The following is a 21,178-nucleotide window of genomic DNA, read 5'->3' as shown; positions in this document are numbered from 1 at the left end:
CTTGCAGTGAGCTGGGTAAAAGCTGCCATCTTTTTGAAGTATTGAGTCAGTTGTTTTTGTTTGTCTGGTGTGAGATAAGCCATCTGGGCCATTGTATTTAATATGGCACCCAGGAATATTATGTCTTGTGAGGGTATTAGCTTGGATTTCTTTTTGTTTACTGTGTACCCTAAGCAACTTAGCAGCTTTGTTACAAATGCCAGATGCTGTAATAGAATGGCCTTGCTGTCCACTTGGATCAGGCAGTCATCCAGATATGGATATATTTGTATTCCTCGCTGTCTGCAGTATGCAATTACTGATGCCAGACATTTCGTAAATACTCTGGGCGCAGTAGATAAGCCAAAGGGCAATGCAGAGAATTGATAATGCGTTGTACCTGCCAAAAATCTGAGGTATATTCTGCAATCTTGTCTGATAGGGACATGCAGGTATGCCTCTTTGAGGTCCAACGTTACCAGCCAAGACTCCTTGCCCAGCATGGGAAGAAGCTGCTGTAGTGTGAGCATTTTGAATTTGGGTACCTCCAGGCATGTGTTTAGAATTGAGAGGTCTAAAATGGGTCTCCAGGCTTTGTCCTTTCTTGGTACTAGAAATAGTCTTGAGTAAAAACCTTGACCTTGCTCCTTTGTAGGTACCTTTTGAATTGCTTTCATATCCATGAGAGCTGAAATTTGCATTTGTGCCTCTGCCCATTGGTTTGGAGGCAGATTTGGCATGCCTCTCATCCATGGTAAAGTGTGAAAATAAAATCTGTAGCCTCGGGTAATAATATCCAGAACCCATTTGTCCTTTGTTATGATGCACCAATTTTGTGGAAATAGAGCCAGTTTTCCTCCCAAAGGTGCTGCCAGGGCAATTTTGCTTGGCAGGCGAAGAGGGAAGTCATTGTGTTTGTTTCCTGAGGGGTTGAGATCTTTCGTCTCCACCTCTTTGAGTTGTTGTATGCCATTGTCTAGCCTAAAAGAACCTTGTGGCTGTCCTCTGCCCCTTGGGCGTCTGGGGTCTGTCTGATGCAGGAAAGGACCAGTTTTTTGATGGCCAGTTTCTGCTGAAACGAGGAGGTTGTACCTGTAAAAAATCTTCCTCTGCTTTGACACCAAATAACACATCTTTCTGCAATGGAGCATCCAATAACTTTGCTTTGACATGTTCTGGTAAGGCTTGCTCTTTTAGCCAAGCATGTCTACATATTACAGATCCTGTGACAGCTGCTCTACAGGAGGCTTCCAATGAATCAAAACCACACTGTAAGGTATGCTTTCCCACCTGTTCTACTGCATGCAGCAAATCCTGCATCTCTTTGAAATCAGGTTGATCCGTCTGAGGGATCATTTTCTGCTTTAACTGTGTAATCAAGTACTGCTGGTATTTTAGCATGTGGAATTGGCAGTTTAAGGCCCTCATGGCCAAAGTGGCAGATGTATACACTTTCTTCCCCCATCTTTCTAATGCTCTGGAATCTCTCTCAGAAGGTAGTGGATTCTTAGCAGTAGAGGTCTTAACCCCTTTAGGACCCTGGGAAATGATTTTGGGGTCTGCAACAGGGCTTTTATAAAGAAACTTATGAGAATCAGGAACTCGGTAGTATCTGTCTGGTTTAGCTGGCGCAGGAGGTAAGGAATCTGGGTTTAGACTAGATTCGGTGTAAACATCATCCAAAATGTCTAAAACTGGAGGAATTGCAAGGGGTCTATGCTGTGGGAGAAGAAGAAACTCACAAAGTCTTTTCTTAGAGTCAGAGTAATCTTGGCCTTCCCAGTGGAAGTGTTCCCTCGTGGTGTGTAAAGTTTCCCCAAAAGAGTAGTCTTCAGGGGGGGAGACAGAGGGAATGGACTCTTCAGTCTTCATAAGGTGGGAAGGAATAATCCTGGTCCTCAGAGTTAGCTGAGGTAATGGATGCTTTGTCAGAGGAAGGATAATCTTCCTCCAGTCTAGGCCTTTTGTCAGGAGGGGGTTGTGAACCCCTGATAAGGGTAATTAGGGTTTCCTAACTTTTAAGGGGGCTTTAAGTTTAGCATAAGACTTAATAGAAATAGTTGTCGGTTTGAAGACACCTTCAGAAACCGAAGACCTGTCCAAAATCTCCGGATCACCGTCAGGGTTGGCGTCCGAGGGTTGAGATGGGACCGGCTCCTGAGGCCCATCTGATTCAGTCTGGGAGGCCGTCAGAATTTCTAAATCAGCGGTAGTCAGGGGCTGCGTAGGCACCTCGCTGAAAACCAGAGAACCGGCGGCAGGCCTTGCTGAGGCCTCAGTATCTGGTCTTGGCCTTGGTTGCCTGTCCTTATCCTTGCGTTTTTTAATCATTGCTGATGTCAGTTGCTCCGACGACATGCTATAGTTCAATTTTCTGCCAAAATAATGTCGGGCGAAATCTGCCCGACGCTTGATTGTACGTTTGTTGAACCTAGCACAAAACCGACAACCAGAGACGTCGTGGTCTGGGCCTAGGCAAGGAATACAATAAGAATGAAAATCTTTATGAGGTATTTGCTTCCCACAAGAAATGCAATTATTAACTTTGTCTGACATCGGTCTAAGGCAAGAAAAGTTTCCCCAATGGGGTACTTAGCTTTAGAGAAGACTTCGGGCTGAAATTCAATTCGAAAATCTCAGGAGCTAGCCGACCGGCACTTGCGAACTGCTTCTGCTTCAGGCACCGCGCGGCAAGAAAGACTGAAGAAAATGGCGTCAGCTGCCTCTTTTATCCCCCTGTCGCACTGACGTCAGGGAAGAAGCGACAACAACCGACGCCAGACCAAGACTTTGGGATTCGGCCGACTGCAGGACCGCCTGATGGCAGGATAACCCAAGTGTGATGACTGCAGCAGTATAACACGATGAACATCAGCCCTATCCAAAGCCAAAAACACAGCTTCAATGGGACCGGACGGGGTCTCAGGCTGTGTCTTACAAGCGCTCCTAAATTAACTAACCCCTCACCTAAACACACTGTTCAAACTCAGCCTCTCTACAGGCTACGTACCCACAGAGTGGCACACAGCAACAGTTATCCCACACTACAAAGGTGGAGCCACAACGGACCCCGGGAACTATCGCTCTATAAGCCCAACTAGCCTGGTCTGCAAGGCTATGGAACACATCATCATGGAACTCATTAACAGAGACATTGGGAACTTCCAAACCTTGGACCCTACCTAGTTTGGTTTTGTTAAGGGCAGATAATGCCTCCTAAACTTGGTGGACTTCTTTGAGATGGTTACCAAGGTATTAGATGAGGGAAAGGAGGTCCACACAGCCTACCTAGACTTTGCAAAGGCTTTCAACACCATTCCCCATTCTAGTATTATAGACAAGCTCACCAGCTTGAACATAAACCCCTACGTCACGAGATGGGTTGCCAACTGGCTCATGGATAGAACCCACATGGTGAGAGTTGCAGGCTCTACATCCGACTCTAAACTGGTTACAAGTGGTGTCCCCCAGGGCTCAGTCCTAGGACCCCTCCTGTTCGGTATATACTTCTCAGAGGTACAGGCAAGCATAGGAGGACAATGGCTGACCAAGTTCGCAGACAACTGCAAACTAGGGGCCATAATTCATTCTCCGGCTGATACAGACATCCTCCAGATGGGTCTCACTGAGATGGATACCTGGTGTCAAAATCATGGCCTCAAGCTAAATGCCAAAAAGTGCATAGTCATCCCCTTTGGAAAAAACAAAGTACCCGTGAACTACCACATAGGTGGTAGTCCCCTAAATACAGAAAATGTAATAAGGGATCTGGGGACCCAAGTAGATAGTAATCTCTCCTTTGATAATCATATTGCCAAGGTGGTTAGAAAATCCTTCTATGTGGCCCACCTAATCACAAAAGGGTTCGCATCTAGAACAAAAGAGGTTATTGTGCCTCTCCACTCATCACTCATTAGACCCATCATAGAATACAACGCCCCATTTGGGATGTACGTTACAAGACACCTGCAACAGCAGGAAAGGCCACAAAAGTACCTCACCAAGAGGATTACTGGCCTCAAACAGATGCCCTATGTGGCCCGACTCAAGAAACTCCAGCTGTACTCGGTTGCATACCGCTTACTTAGAGGTGATCTCTGCCTGACATACAAGGCCATGTCCAACCCAGAATTGATGGACATGCTCCACCTAAAGAAAAACAAATCCCAGAGAGCCACACGCTCCAGAGATATAAACCTCACCACAACGATAAATAGGACATGCTGGAGGGATAGATTCCTATCCCAGAGACTCCCCATGCTTTGGAACAGGATTCCAATATACATCAGGCAGAGCCCCTCACTAACACTCTTCAAGAGAAACCTTGATGGGTGGATGGGAAACAAAAAATTTACCCCGGGGATCACTGCGCTGGCTCTGCTGAACAGTGGCGCAGGGAACTAATGGCTCTGCTGGACAGTGGTGCAGGGAACTAATGGCTCTGCTGGACAGAGGCACAGGGAACTAATCTAAGGGGGTGGCGAAAGTCAACACATTCTGGCTAGACTTTTAAATGCCCTTGGGCAGATAGCCTAGTACTTACCTATGAACCTATATGAACAGCTCAACGAATGGCATGTTCAATGCAAGTGAACCATAAATGCTGTTTGCTGAACTGAACTTTTGCTGAAGTGATATAGACCTGCCTTATTTACAGTATATGGTCCAAACCATAGAACTCACTTCCTGGCAATGCATAAGACATGCACATGAATCAGCTAATGCGTCAGCCATGGACTAAGAAAAAAAAAATTGTCAGAGTATAAGCACTGTAACTGATGACAGAATTTATTTTTACTTATTTGTTAACTAGATAAACTCTTTAGGTGCAAACATCACTTTTCAGGTGATCTTAGAACATTGGTCGGTTAAATTACATAATCAGTCTCACAACAGACAAAACGATACAGAAGGAATCAAGTCCGGGATTGCACAATAAATCTTTTAGCAGGTCATAGCCTTAACCATTTGCTCTAATCTGAAGGACAAGTCAAGTAAACCTGCCCTAACATCACCCATTATCTCCACAAAACAACTATGTTACAATTCTAGTACATCTGCCACACTTTCTGTACTTCTGCAACCTTCGTAATATATGCCCTGACCTTGTTATCCTCCAGTCTCTTACTTTATGCAATCAACTCTAAAGCTACAGTACCCACAGGAAGGAGAAATTCCGCTGAATGAATTTGTCAAAAAGAATGCAGTTTCACACTTGGCTACTTAGAAAACAGGTAGCAAATCATTAAAAGGCAAGAGTCCATTTCTCCCCATGTGCAGCTACACTCAGTGGGAGCAGTTCTTCTCAATATTCATAAATGACCTGGCTGGCCAATACAGGGATACTGAACTGATTCAATATTCAAGACAATAGTACTGCTCTCCTTACAGAAAAATCTGACACAAAGTGAAAGAACAGCTTCAATAAATATTCAGACCTGACTCTTCTACATTGCACCTTAACACTACTAAAATAAATCTATGTTCATTTCTAGTAAAAAATGAACATTACACAGAATCTCATCTCCAGAGCAAAAGATGGACCTTGTATATCCACACTTAATAACTATCAGAGTGAATGTCAGCACCACTAAACTACTGGGTGCAATACCTGAAGGACAGCTATGGCTTGATAAGCCGATTACCCCTGTCCCTGTACAATCTGTCAAAAGCCTCATTCCTAATATATTCCCCCAGGTAATCCACTGCATGCAAGTACCCACTTCCAGCAGTCATATATTCTGTTCATTTTTAAACAAATTTTGCAACCACATTTGCTACATAAACTTGAACAAGGATATGACGAAAATGTAATGTTGCTGCTGGCTGTCATTGCCAACTCTGTAACTAGAGACCTCTCCATAGTTTAAAGTGGCTAGAATTCAGCAGCAACTCTCAGGAGAACTAAAATTTCCTCATTTGATACTACAGTATCTTAAGTGGCTATGCTGGCTTAAACTGTAGTATGAGCTCGCTGCATCCAATCGTGCAAGGTAGGGCAACTTTTTTGAGCAGTACATGCGTTCTTACCTAGCTGTTATGCTTTTGTCCAGTTCATAGAAGCTACCATCTTTGCACAGATGATCTTTGTACCACACAAGCTGAAGATTTCATCACACATTAATCTCCGATTTGATTAGAATCTGCACACAGTACACATCACACTGTCAAACAATCCTGCAACACATGCCCTTCCGACCTGTAATGAAACCAGGTCTTTGGATAACAATGATAAATGCACACACTGCCATGTTTACACCAAAACTTACTTTTGTCAAATGACAAAGTCCATTTCATTAGATTATAATACAGCCTATTTCGGTCTTCCTCCTGAAATTACAGTTCATCAAAAACAGGACAGGATTAATATAACAATGCACCTTTATGTACCAACAAAAGATAATGTCCATTTCCTAAGCTGACACATCTTTGGATTGAAAAGTAGCAGTCACATACTTAACGTTTAGTAACACATTGGAGTCGTATACTCAATGTTTAGTCACACATTGGAGTCTCATACTCAATGTTTAGTCACACATTAGAGTCACATACTTAATGTTTAATCAACATTACAGTTACATATTTAATGTTTTATCACACATTAGAGTCACATACTTAATGTTTAGCCACACATTAGAGTCAAATACTTAATGTTTAGTCAACATTACAGTTACATATTTAATGTTTCATCACACATTAGTCACATACTTAATGTTTAGCCACACGTTAGAGTCACACATTAGCCTCTTTTTCCACGTTACTTCACAGTTCATTGAACAATAGTTTGCAGAAGGATTGGTTTTATTTATATTTGTGTTTGTGCTACTTGATCACATAAAACTTTGCTTTTGGTATTACACTGTTTTCTCAGTATAGCTGTATGTTCAGATACCTTTGGCCTGGATCATACCTGAAAAAGTATCCTTCTTGAGTCAGCCCACCTACCAAGTTAACCTAGTTAACAAAGAAATAAAAAATAAACACATTTACCTTACTAAGTTCCAGTAAGGTATACATACTGATAGTATTTAAATATTAAGTATAAAGGTGATTGAATGGCCTTCACAAGAATAATGTATGTTTTAAAACAGGTACCTTCAAAATTTCAAACCACTACGAGTATCTATGCTTTTACATATTCTGTGTCTAAGACAACAGTATTTCAGGGAGCTCCCCTTACTCCAAGGTAGAGAAATCTCAAAGATAGTATATATATATATATATATAGAGTGGCATTGTATGAGGAAGTCAGGAGTGTCAGGGAAGTATGTAAGAGTGGTACAGGATATGTACGAGGGTAGTGTGACAGCGGAGAGGTCTGCAGTGGGAGTGACGGATGCATTTAAGGTGGAGGTGGGGTTACATCAAGGATCAGCTCTGAGCCCTTTCTTATTTGCAATGGTGATGGACAGGTTGACAGATGAGATCAGACAGGAGTCCCCATGGACTATGATGTTTGCAGATGACATTGTGATCTGTAGTGAGAGTAGGGAACAGGTGGAGGAGACCCTGGAGAGGTGGAGATATGCTCTAGAGAGAAGAGGAATGAAGGTCAGCAGGACTAAAACAGAATATATGTGTGTGAATGAGAGGGAGGATAGAGGAATGGTGAGGATGCAAGGAGTAGAGGTGGCGAAGGTGGATGAGTTTAAATACTTGGGGTCAATAGTTCAGAGTAACGGTTCAGAGTAACGGTGAGTGTGGAAGAGAGGTGAAGAAGAGAGTACAGGCAGGATGGAGTGGGTGGAGAAGAGTGTCAGGAGTGATTTGTGATGGACGAGTACCTGTAAGAGTACCTGTAAGAGTGAAAGGGAAGGTCTACAAGAGGGTAGTGAGACCAGCTATGTTATATGGGTTGGAGACAGTGGCACTGACAAAAAGGCAGGAGTTTGGGCTGGATGTGGCAGAGTTAAAGATGTTAAGATTTGCACTGGGTATGACGAGGGTGGACAAGATTAGGAATAAGTATATTAGAGGGTCAGCCCAGGTTGTAAGGTTTAAAGACAAAGCCAGAGAGGCAAGATTACGTTGGTTTGGACATGTGCTGAGAAGGGATGTGGAGTATATTGGGAAAAAGGCTAAGGATGAAGCTATCAGGTAACAGGAAAAGAGGAAGGCCTAAGATAAGGCTTATGGATGTGGTGAGAGAGGACATGCAGGTGGTTGGTGTGACAGAGCAAGATGCAGAGGACAGGAAGAAATGGAAACAGGTGATCCGCTGTGGCGACCCCTAATGGGAGCAGCCGAAAGAAGATGATGATATATATATCTCAAAAGCCGACTTCACACTTCTAAAAACTAGTGTGGTCTCCTTTAAGGCCCCTGAGCCAGTGGTAAACATTACTCAAACCGCTGAATCACTTACAAATGCCTTCTACCAGCACCTACAGGACTGCATGGATCAGGCAATCCCAAACAAAACTAAGACTCTTTGTACCAAAGGCAAGCGTCCAGTCTGGTGGACCCCAGCCATAAACAAGCTCTACAACAAAAGGAGGAAGCTACTACAAGATAGAGCAAAATCCTTGAAAGGTAAGACACATTTGATCATTATAAGTAAAAAACTAAGAGCTCTCATAAAATCATCCAAGGCAAATTTTGAGAGAAAAATCGCCAAGGATTCAAAAGACAATCATAAGGCCTTCTTTAGCTATGTTAGAAACCTAGGAGGAAACTCCCAGATATGCTCAGAATTAGTTCAAAATGATGTGAAGATTACTGAACCTACACACATTGCCAACATACTGGCTGACAGGTTCAGTGCAAACTCCCCCTCCCCCAAAAGGAGAGATATCTATGCCAGAGGATTGTAGCCGCGCAAACATCGGGAACGCCGAGGTGAGAACTGGTCTCTCCAAAGCAAAAAACACAGCATCCATGGGACCGGATGGTGTCCCCAGCTGTGTGCTCCATGAACTCAATGAGGAATTAAACCCGCAGTTAGGACAGCTGTTTAATCTTAGCCTCACCTCAGGATACGTACCCAAGGAGTGGCGCACGGCGACTGTGGTCCCACTTCACAAGGGCGGTGCCTCCACCGACCCTGGAAATTACTGTCCCATTAGCTTGACAAGCCTTATCTGCAAAGCCATGGAGAGGATCATAATGGAACTCATAAATAAAGACATAGGGAACTTGCAGACTTTGGATCCAACCCAGTTTGGCTTTGTCAAAGGCAGATCATGCCTTTTAAACTTGGTTGACTTTTTCGAGACAGTCACCAAGGCCATTGATGAGGGAAAGGCAGTCCATACAGCCTACCTTGACCTGGCAAAGGCCTTCACACAATACCCCACTCAGGTATCATCAAAAACTCATCAGCTTGAATGTAAACCCATACATCACAAGATGGGTTGCAAACTGGCTAAGTGACAGAACCCACAGGGTCAGAGTTGCTGGAGCCATGTCAGACTCAAAGCCTGTCACAAGTGGTGTCCCACAGGGCTCAGTCCTGGGTCCACTCTTGTTCGGCATCTACTTTTCTGAAGTACAAGCAAACACAGGAGGGTTATGGCTGACAAAGTTTGCAGATGACTGCAAACTGGGCCATAGTCGAAAACACATCTGACACAGATATCCTTCAGAAGGGCCTCACAGAAACGGATAACTGGTGCCAGAGCCATGGCCTAAAGTTAAATGCCAAGAAATGCATAGTCATACCCTTCGGGAAAAACAAGGTTACCCCTAGCTACCATATAGGTGGCAATCCACTGAGCACAGAAGAAGTCATCAGGGATCTGGGGACCCAGGTTGACAGTAGCCTTTCGCTTGACACTCATGTTGCTAAAGTAGTTAGGAAAACCTTCTACATTGCCCACCTGATCATGAAGGATTCACATCTAGATCAAGGGAGGTCATCGCCCCTGTACTCATCACTCATTAGACCTATGATTGAGTACAATGCCCCATTCGGAATGTATCTGACCAGACACCTGCAGCAGCTGGAAAGGCCCCAAAAGTTCCTCACCAAAAGGATAAAGGGTCTCAAAAATATGTCTTATGCTGCCCGACTGAAAGAACTCCAGCTCTATTCAGTCTCATACCGCTTGCTCAGAGGTGACCTGTGCCTGACATATAAGGCCATGTCAAACCCTGATCTGATGAATATGCTTCACCTCAAAAAATCTAGATCCCTCAGAACCACAAGGGCAGGAGACTTAAACCTTGACACGGTTATTAATAGAACATGCTGGAGGGACAGATTCATCACCCAGAGACTCCTATGCGGTGGAACAAAATCCCGGTACATGTGAGGCAGAGCACCTCGCTGGCCTTGTTCAAGAGGAATCTTGACCAATGGATGGGGGATCGCAGATATACCCCAGGGATTACTTCAGTGTCACTGCTTGACAGAGGCACAGCAAAATAATAGGCATAATTTTATTCAAACTAAAGGGGTGGCGAAAGCCAAATAACTATGGGCTAGGCTTATAAATGCCCTTGGGCAGATAGCCTAGTATGAACCTATGAACCTATATATATATATATATATATATATATATATATATATAGCAGGGATGTGTTTGTTTTGTTTGATTTGTTGCTCAGATAAAATCTAGCTGGGACAAGAGAAATATTTCAGACAATATCCCCATAGTACAGATCAAATAATGACAGACAGAGGAAGAAACATTTCCAGCAGGGAAAACCAACTCTAGAAATATTTCAAGTAAATTATTTTATACATGAATTCTGTATGTGTTAGTCGGCTATAAACTTGTGATTGGCACATAATATTTACAGTATGTCCATCTATCAACAGACAAGCTAATAAAACAGTTCAGGTAAATCAAAATGTTAGAAATATTCCTACAATACATCTAAAACCTTGCTGCTCACTATAAGGACTTAATTAGGTAATCTTAAAGCAGTCATGTTTGTTTTTGACAAATACCAGAGAAAAGTGCTTTGAAAACAACTGAAAACTTTTGCAGCCAAGGAGTCACCAATAAGTGTCCGGTCACCTCAGGAATGGTGTATGTAGTAAATGAAAACCAGCAATTCTTCAGAAGAAGCCCACACAGATCGGTGAAAGCGCTTAACCATTCTGTTTTTAAGGATTTTATTTATATTTTTTTATTTTTTATTTTTTCTGTTGCACAACAACCATTCTGTTTTTATGGATTTTATTTTTTCTGTTGCACAATAAATTTATTTAATTCGTGGAAGTGATTGCTGGTTTTCGTTTACTACATACACCATTCCTGAGGTGACCGGACACTTATTGGTGACTCCTTGGCTGCAAAGGTTTTCAGTATTATTTTAGAGGTTGCTTTGAAAACAAAATATGCAATGCTAATTATAATGGGCTCACAAATGCTGATCAGTTTTAAACATAATGATTCACTGACTGAATGCTTTATCTTTTTAACAAAGTACCTCAAGGAAAGCTGCTGAGATAGGATGATAGCATACAGATGCTGTCGTACTCTTGTGACCTGAGCAATTTTACTCTAAAGCATGTGGCTGGTTACATTCTGCAGCTCTGCAAAGATGGCTATGGAGTAAAGAATTATTCCCCACTGCCAACAGACCATTACCTGAAGTCTGCATTTAATTTCAATCAAACACCTATTTCTCTATGCTTGTTCTCACCAATAACTTCAAGTAAACACTTTTTCTCTAGCTTAGCCAAGCCCAAAACCTCAGTCATCGTACTGACTTGGTAACTACTACCAAGCAATAGAAAAACAGAGATTACTCCAGTAATGTGTCAAGGAATGTGGGCTGCTACTGCAAACAGTGAGTTCAGGTATAACAAAATGGAATATTCTTATATTCCATGATTCACCACAGCATGTTGTTCTGTGCTCTGTGATACAGAGGCTCTTGGCATCTTCAATCAAAAAACAAGGACAACTCAAAATTATCAGAGGCAAAACTCCACAATAATCGGACATCAAAAAAACAATTACTAATATTCACTTTGGAAGTTCACAAATTAACACCATTTGTGGTAACATGCAATTTATGAAGAATTAACCATGTAGAACTGTAATGTATAGCATTATTTAGTGTTTGCAATGTTTTATCTGAAGCACTTTCAATGGATAGAGCAACATTTTAAGATCATATTAGTGGCATTCTCTAAAATTAGATACAGCTGGAAGTTATGATTGTAATCCCCCAAAATAACAGTTTATGATTTCCACAGAAGGGATGCACATGATTTCTGAGTCAGAGATGCTAGAAACTTCAGATGGCACATTGAATAGTCCTTACATTCTTGCAAAAGGGATTTTAGATTACTGCAGACACTGTTTCTGATTTGTAGGCTACTGCAGCAGCAATGTGCACTGCAAAAGTTATCAGAGTCAGGCTGCACTACTCCATACTTTGCCAGTGAGTAGGGGGAAAGGATTATTCACTGGGCAGGTCACATTGTGCTGATGTTCTACTGCCCATAGGCCCAGTCTGCATTCTGTGGATAACTACCTGAAGTCTAGTTGTGAACAAACTCTGTTCTAGTCAGTACGCATCAGATGTGCTAATATAATAGCTGACCATTTCCATGGGCTGATCCATGAAAGGTTGAATTTGTTTATTAATGTATCAAGCTCTGCAATGGCCATGAGTTTCCATTGCAAATGATCCTCACCTTAGTCTGTCTAAATATATAGCAGCTTTGGCCCTACCCCTTCCACACTCCCCTGTATCCCCTTTTCTCTCTGCAGCATCCTGTAATATGTGCAACACCCAAGTGCCTGAATAATATCACTTGGTCAACATATTCCTTTTTTCAAAGAAGGTTGCTGCAGTCACAGTTTACCCTTGTCCCAAGGTGCAGAAACCTCAGACTTGATTATATGCAGTCCAGGGGAGCAGACAGTAAAGCTGTAGGGTTTGGAGATCTTATCTCGTGGAAAAATATGTCATTTGGAAAAGTGAATTGATCGCACTGCATGCAGTCAATTTGCTCTTCTCTAAAATGGCTTTTAAGGACTACAGCAGATCCTCTGAGTACCATCTTATGGTCTTACTTTTCTTGACTGGTCCAAATTAACCGCCCCAGATGTTAGCAATAGATATGGAACAGGTGATCTAGTGGCATCTCCCCTGCTTAGCCAGTCAAGGACATTCCTAGACCTCCCAAAATGACTACATCACCACAGACAGCCAACAATTGGTATCCTTTTACAACTAGGTTGCTAGCATTTTACTGACTACCAGATTTGCAGATGATACAGATGACAAATAAGGGCCAGAAGGCCAATGACAACACAAGCAAGTCATCTCAATAAGGATTTCATTAGTTTCTAAGTACTACTACTGGCTAGTTCAGCTCTGACCTTTTTTCTACCTCCATTTCTGCATGGTATGTTTTAAGATTCAGCAATATTCTAAGTACTAAATGTCAACCTTTGCTTTGTGTACACTGTTACAGAACGTGAACACCAGTCCAACTAAAACAGTGGTTACACTGTACATAATCTGGGAATCAGCTACTAGAGATTCACAACATTTCTTCGGTTTCTGTACATTTAAATATGTTCACTAAGAGGTTTTGAAATGCAGCATTCTGAGTGATAGCCAGACCTCTCGTGTTCCTATTTTGGAGGAACATTCCTATTTTCAGGTCTGAATGCTGCACCCCTGCACATGATTTTCCCATTACAGGAGGTATGGTCCTATTTTTAGGTTTTATTTACTCTTTCACATGATTTTCTGAATCCACCTCATAGCATGTATTTTCTGAAGTTATACAGTACACAGAAAAAACATATTACATGACCAACATACCAATGGCACCAATAATTTAAAGAAAGAGGAAGAACACTTTCTGCCTCCTCTTTTTAGAAGCAAAAAAATGACCTTGTGTGGTAGAATTTTGCAATACAGGTTATTAAAATCTACACATTTTACATGGTTTCTTTTATAACGTGCTTATATTTATCCATAATTTTTGTCACTCTTTGTTTTTTAAGCATGTTTCTAAGTAGTATCCCACATTCCGACTGGAAGCGAGAAGAGTTATATTATTTGGTATTCAAATTTTGTGCTAATTAGATGCCCAGATGCCTTTTTTCCTATTTTAAATTTCTTCAGGTTATGTGGTATGGGATAATAGTGACGTGTACTGTGAACAAACAGAATATAATATTAATTACTAATATTCTTAACATCATACCACCACTTACATCTGCAACAATATCCACCGAATTTGTGACTCCTGTAACAAGACTCATATAGCCTATCACTCAGCTGTTTCACATCCACCTGCCTTTTTACTGACTCCGCCTCTCCATCCTGTCCACTGTCCTCTTCTACTAGCCCTCACTGTCCTACCATTGATCTCTCCTGTCTACTGCCTTCTCTTCCTAACCCTTATAGACATACCATTGAACCAGGTGAGACATTCAGGTACTCTCTCAGTGTACCTTAATATCATACCACCACTTATACCTGCAACAATATCCACCAACTTTGCTGATTCCTGCATCAGGACTCATATAGCCTATCACTCAGCTATTACACCTCCTAAACAGGTACCTAATCTCTAATTAATTCATATATCTGCTTTGCACTCACTGCATGAAGTGTCCTATATTAATTTTGCTAGCTGAAAACTACTCATATGGAATGTTCTCATGTATATACTCTGTATTGCTTGTATACAATCTTTGATTTGAGAATGATTACTTATGTACTGTTTTTTTCACCAATTGTATAAGCTGCCAATGATATGTACTAATGTCTTTATTAATGTAAATTCTGTATGGCATGCAAAATGTCTTATATGTGGAGCTTTTCTCCCTGGGACCTCACTGAAAATGGGCACTTCTGGCCCAGCTGGACCATCCTGGTAAACAAACAAATCAATAAATAAATATAGAATCCTATTTTTTTTTTTTACTTTGACAAGTATCTCTGCAGAACAGTGATATATATTCAACGGGGTGACTTTTCACCCTGTACTTTTTTCTCTCACATATCTGCTTACCATCAAGCCCAGTCTCTTCACCCTTTGGGTGACAGTTACTCTTGGAGCAATCATGCATACTGTACTGGGTTTTTATCTTTGTAACGACCCCCCCCCCGCGCATATGGCCCTTAAGAGCTACCGTCTCTGCTTTGGAATCCCCAAACCCATACCTCCTAGTCTTATGACCATTGTAAACACCAAAATCACTACTTGCACAGGAGCTCCTAGTTAAGTGAGACCACCATCCCTCCCAGGACTGACGCACAGGAGTAAGATGCTGACTCCAACTCCTGCATGCTTGGCTTTTGCCCACTACTTGGGTGAAAGTAAAATGACAAAACTTTATGGCATTCCTGCTGTTCTTTCTAATGCAATAAATATCTAAATGCGCATTTTAGTGAACACATTTGTTTTACAATAGTATGCGAAGAAACCTCAGTAAGCATTCCCTAACAATCTGACCCATTTTAAATACTGACTGTACTCACTTAGCTAGTTGACACATGAAGAGGATTTGTATTAATATGCATTTTCTGAATTATAAGAAGACAGTGTATTTAATGAAATTATTTCCTGTTGTTAACTCTCATTGTTTTGTCACAGAAATCAGACAGTTTAGGGGGGAACATTTTTAAGTAAAATCTGGAAAGTCACTAAAAATTAAGGATAGCAGAGAGGTATGTATAGAAATGCAATAAAGAGTATTCGTAGGTAAAGAAAAGAAACAATGAATGCAGCCACTACGGATAAACTTCACCTTCTCCAAAAATGTAGAACAATGAACACAAATAGCAAAAATGGAGATGAGAAGACCACAGCATAAAACCAACGATTTATTTCAAATCCAAGGAATCAATTCTCTAATTCTTTCACAGAGAGATCTATTCGTCATACCATCGATGAATAAACCTGAGTTTTTTATACAGAAACAGAATTGGACTTCATTTCTATGGATTGTTATATGCAGTTATAGCTGTGATAAAAGATCTATTTGCCCTGTTAACTCCGTGAACTGTTTATTTTATTATCCTTTAGAATTTGTTCAGATTTATCAACAACAGGCCTCAACCACTTCTCAAAAAATACTGATAGTGGATGGGTGACCCAGCCTCTACCAGACACAATCAGTCTGAGTGGGGGAGTTACTAGAATTTTTGTGTAGCTTAGGTTGGCCTTGAATCAATGGTATAACAGGCTGTAAAATCAAAAAATAGTCCAATAATGGCTTAGATATAATATGGCTCAAAAAACAATCATTCAACATACTGAACACATAGCTACAAATCAGATCAATTTCTGATAATGTTACTATCTTATATACCTGTACATCATTTTATGTAGGCATGATGAATAGGTCTCATCGTGAAAGAATTAGGGAACATCTTTCAGCCATTCGCAATGATGATGTTGAAAGAAGTGCATTAGCCAAACATATTAGGGTGAATGAAAGCCATACTTTCAAATTTTTAGTTATATGTAGTATAGATTGTGGTTTAAGGCTGGGTGATAAGAAAAATGTTACTGAACAAAAGGAACTTTATTGGATAGTTAAGTTACAGGCCGATAAATGCCCTGGTCTTAATGAACGGGCATCTATAAAACCTTTACTTGCTGCTAAAAGATTTAAGTAATTTTTAATATACCTTTTATACTTCTGTTTGATTATATATATATGCATGCATTTTTAAATTTAGTGTTTTTTAGAGTTATACCTTTAAGGCTAGTAATTGATTGATTGATAATGCAAATGATTTAATCAATGATGTATTTAAATGGTATGCAAGTTTTGTTTGAATGAAGTCTGAAGAAGCATCTGTTGGATGTGAAAGCGTTTACTTGGTACCTGTTTGATTCCTTGGATTTGAAGTAAATCGTTGGTTTTATGCTGTGGTCTTCTCATCTCAATTCTTGCTATTTGTGTTCAATAAAGAGTATTCACATACACAGTGCCTTCTCTAACATAATTTATAAAAGGTGGCATTAGTCACCTGCAGTGATACCCACTGACTCCACTGTGCAATTCATACATTTTTCAAAGCAGGACATTATCTAGGATTAGCTAAGTGCATATGTCTTACTGTTCTAATGAAGTTATAGGCACAAACTACCTTATACAAACGAAGATCTGCTGATGATGTCTCCATCCTGATCTACTCCTACTGTCCTCAAGTCATCCACTGAGTTCAGTACACGGTTTGTGGTGACCAGGCCTTAAGTACAGTTTCACATGTCATAAATACCTTGTAATTCCTCTGAAAGTGTATGTCTAAATATGTATATACATCTCCCTTGAGATAGCTATATCAATATCAATATATATATATATATATATATATATATATATATATATATATATATATATATATATATATATAGATACACACACACACACACACACACACACACGTTTATATTGTGTATCAATGTAAATACGTTAGTTACTTTAATCTATGCGTAAAGATTTTCTGCGGCTCTTGCAACTCTTCATGGAGTGTAGCTGATGAGATAGAGATAATGCTTTAAATTGTACCATGACTTTTTCTTTACCAGCCTTTGAATTCCAGAGTCAACAAGGAGCTGATGTGATGACCATCTGCACACATAATGTATTTTAACTGATTGCATTTGAATGGCTACCAGAGCTAATTACCTGCAGACAGGTGATTCGGAAGTGGATTCATCTCTTTGTCTATCATCTTCTGATAGAGAGAACGCAGACTAAATGGCTCCACAGTAAATGGTAGGGCTCCAGTCAGCATGGCATACATGTTCACACCACTTAAAAAAAACAAAGAAATGTACAGTTAAGTTACAGACAGTAGCAAAAGGCTGAACAAATGCAGTCTGAATTTCTACAGACAAAAACAAGAAAATCTGGTTTTATATAGTAGCTTCCAGTCTGAATTGCTTAATATTTTCATCCCTCAAAACAAACAAACACGCACACACAAAAAAAAAACCTAACAAACACAGAGACAACGGAAACTGTGAAAGTAGAGTCTCTTCACATCTAAACATTTTGCTTCTGAAATTTAGAACAAAAAGAAAGTAAGAATATGCATCAGCTTATTTAGTGTGGACTCTACTCAAAATGTGTCTTGCATAGGCATGTATGACTACTGTGCAGTCAGCACTCGCCCAATGGGTGAAAGAGGACTAGTCAGTATCAAAGCCTAATGGTCAGCAGGCAGATGGGATAAAAAATGTATCTGCAACTGAAGGAAATACAGGGTTTTTATATATATATATATATATATATGTATATATATATATATATATATATATATATATATATATATATATATATATATATACATATACACACATACATATATATAGATAGATAGATCAATAGATACAGCAATATGCAGATAATTTAAACTAGTTAGATAAGCACATGGGGAGAGCATGAATATGAAACTTGAGGGCAGGATATATGGATCCCTTAGCAGGCTCCATATAAGTCCTGTACTTATGTTTGTCTTGCACAAGTTCATATTGCAAAAAACAAAATGTCATACCATAAGTGATGTACAGCTGTGTGGTTAAAAGCTGAAATTTGCCACCTCACATATGCAGCGATAAGCGTTCCTGTACGATGCAGACAGAGGTTTCAGGAACTAACCCAAACCTTGGAAAGACATCTGTAGATGCCATTTGGTGAGAAGCTGATGCCGTCTATGTTATCTAAGGAAGACTGACTTGATAGTCAATCCCAACTGATTGACTCTTAATGAGGCATAAGATACACAGCCCATAGGAGCTCTGAAGGGTGAAACAGCCAAATAAGAAAGCATTCCAGCCTTTATTACTCATCTTCTTACAGACAGAACATATGAAAGTACAGTTTCCCTAGTTACTTACCATAACTGTAGATGTTTGAATATGTTCACTGCAGTAGGGATAACACATAGAGCTTCTGCCTCATTAGGCCGCACGTCCAGCCTGAGCTCCAAAGCATAGCACCCTTCCTCCTCTAAGCAGGGTGGATGGTCTCCCACTTGGAAGTCAGTTTGTTTGTGATATAAATGGGATGTCTGCTTATGGCATCTTTGGTTCCCTCTTGCCCTGGTACTCTTCAGATATCTTGGCTGAGACCAGAAGATGATCTGTCCAGGTGGAAAATGCCCTCAGGCACAGCATACCTATAACAGAAGTTCCGCCAAAGCTGCACCTTTAACATTAATCAAAGAAAGAGTGTCTTATAAGGGGTAAAAGAGAGGCAAAATAATAGGATGGAAGACTGATTGCCCAACCAACCACTGGGTGTCCAAAGAAAAGAAAAAAGAAAGGTACAGGGAGGGAAATATGGAAAAGATTACTGTAAAAGTAAACATACTTGATAATCTATAGTAAAGGTAAATTCCTGACATTGCTGTACTATGTTTATCAAACTGTTCACTAATATAGACCACTGGGTGGCTGGCCCTGAGAAGGTGTTGGTTGTGCCAGTCCTTGTACGATGGTCTTAGAAGAAATGACTGTAGAAGTAATGTCAAGATAGTAATGCCTCAAAGGTATGAACAAATGATCTTGTGGCTGCTGGTTGCTTCCAAAATGGAGTGGGTGCTGATCCCCACCACCAAGAAAAGCAGCAGCAACAGCAGCAGTAGTAGTAGTACTAGTACTAGTAGTAATAGCAGTAGTAGTAGTAGCAATAGCAGTAGCAGTAGTAGCTGGAGTACTAGTAGTAGCAGTAGTGGTACTGGTGGTGGTGGTAGTAGTAGCACTAGTAACAGAAGTAGTAGTATCAGTAGAAGTAGTAATAGTAGTAGTAGTGGTGGTAGTAGTAGTGGTGGTGGTAGTAGTACAGTAGTAGTAGTGGTGGTGGTAGTAATAGCAGTAGTAGTAGCAGTACTAGTAGTAATAGCAGTAGTAGTAGCAGTAGTAACAGTAGTAGTAGTGGTGGTGGTGGTAGTAGTAGTAGCAGTAGTAATACTAGTAGTAGTGGTGGTGGTGATTGTAGTAGCATTAGTAGTAGTAGCAGTAGTACTTTTGGTGGTAGTAGTAGCAGCAGTATTAATACTGGTACTAGTGGTGGTGGTAGTAGTAGCAGCAGCAGTGTTGATAGTGGTGGTGGTAATGGTACTAGTAGCAGTAATAGCTGCTGTGGCTGTAGCAGAATGGGTCCTCAAATGCTCTGCTACTGTCTTGCCATGGAAGGTGTAACAGAAGCAAATGTAGCAAGCTAACCATTTAGAGATGATCTGTTTAGTAAATGGTGTGATTTCAACTGTTCCTTAGTCCTGTCAAGGGAAAACCTCAGTTGCTTATGTAATTCCAGGGAATATAAAATCCTTTTTCCCTTGCTGGTGCAGGTTAAGAAAGGGCACAGGGACATGAAGAAAATCCTTACTTGCAACTATTGTCACTTGATTCTTCGAATGTTTTCATCTCTCTATATATATAAAGATATGCTGACATCCCTGTAGTATAAGCCATCACAATCATTATGGCTATATCTTATCCATAAAGCTCTGCTAAGTATAATTCCATTTTTCCATCCATGTTTGACACTGCTATCTGCTTCTTGAACTAAATGTTGTAGCATACTCTTGCATCTGTAAATAAGTATATATATATTTGTTTTTAGCATATCTTTGCATCCGTAAATATGTTTTGTTCATTTCTTATGTGATTCTATTCACTCAGACTGTGCTTGCAAATGGTCCACTGAAATAAGTGCACTATACCCTGGTGAACAAATATAAATAAAATAAAATAAAATAAATAAATACATAAATAAATTAGCCAGATTTAGGGACAACTCTATCACCACTTTAGGCATGTATGTGTGGTTAGTGCACAGTGTTACACTATTCTTGTGGGAGATGAAAAAGGCTGCTTGAATGTGAAAACCTGCAGTTCTGAAATCCTTAAATATAAAGCCCAATAGCTTTTTATCATTAAAGAGTTGTGTGGATGAATGGTTTGGGAGGAAAACATATGAACCTCATTGGTTGGTAGCAAACTCATAAAAGTTCTAACAGGAGGCTTTTAGTTTGATTCATATTTAACACTGATAATTAACCCACTGGCCAATAGTAACACCGGAAAAAAGTTCCAATGCCTGTGGTAAATGTAAACTAAACTCTGAAAAAAACCAAGCAAATCACTTTGTCAGGGATTCCAGAAAACTAGCGACAAATTACTTTATTCTCTGCTTTCATCCAAAAGGGCTTCATTAGAAACAACCATATCAAACACACATTTTTATACCCAATTTACACAATTAATCAATAAAGCAATTAATTAAATAAAAATTAATTAAATAAA

General features: G+C 40.3%; 1 protein-coding gene across 1 annotated transcript in view; it reads right to left on the bottom strand.

Annotated features, from left to right (window-relative positions):
* HUNK (hormonally up-regulated Neu-associated kinase) overlaps nucleotides 1-21,178 on the bottom strand; it is a 671,891-nt gene that overhangs the window by 194,299 nt on the left and 456,414 nt on the right. The window contains exon 5 of the mRNA XM_044071414.1: nucleotides 17,553-17,680. Within this exon, the coding sequence (XP_043927349.1) occupies nucleotides 17,553-17,680 (128 nt within the window). The remainder of the gene's footprint in view (nucleotides 1-17,552; nucleotides 17,681-21,178) is intronic.

Source organism: Protopterus annectens, chromosome 5.part0, assembly GCF_019279795.1.
Source record: "Protopterus annectens isolate FY-2018-M chromosome 5.part0, PAN1.0, whole genome shotgun sequence".
NCBI lineage: Eukaryota > Metazoa > Chordata > Ceratodontiformes > Protopteridae > Protopterus > Protopterus annectens.
Note: the sequence above shows the minus strand (reverse complement) of the source record. Positions and strands in the feature narration are given on the sequence as shown.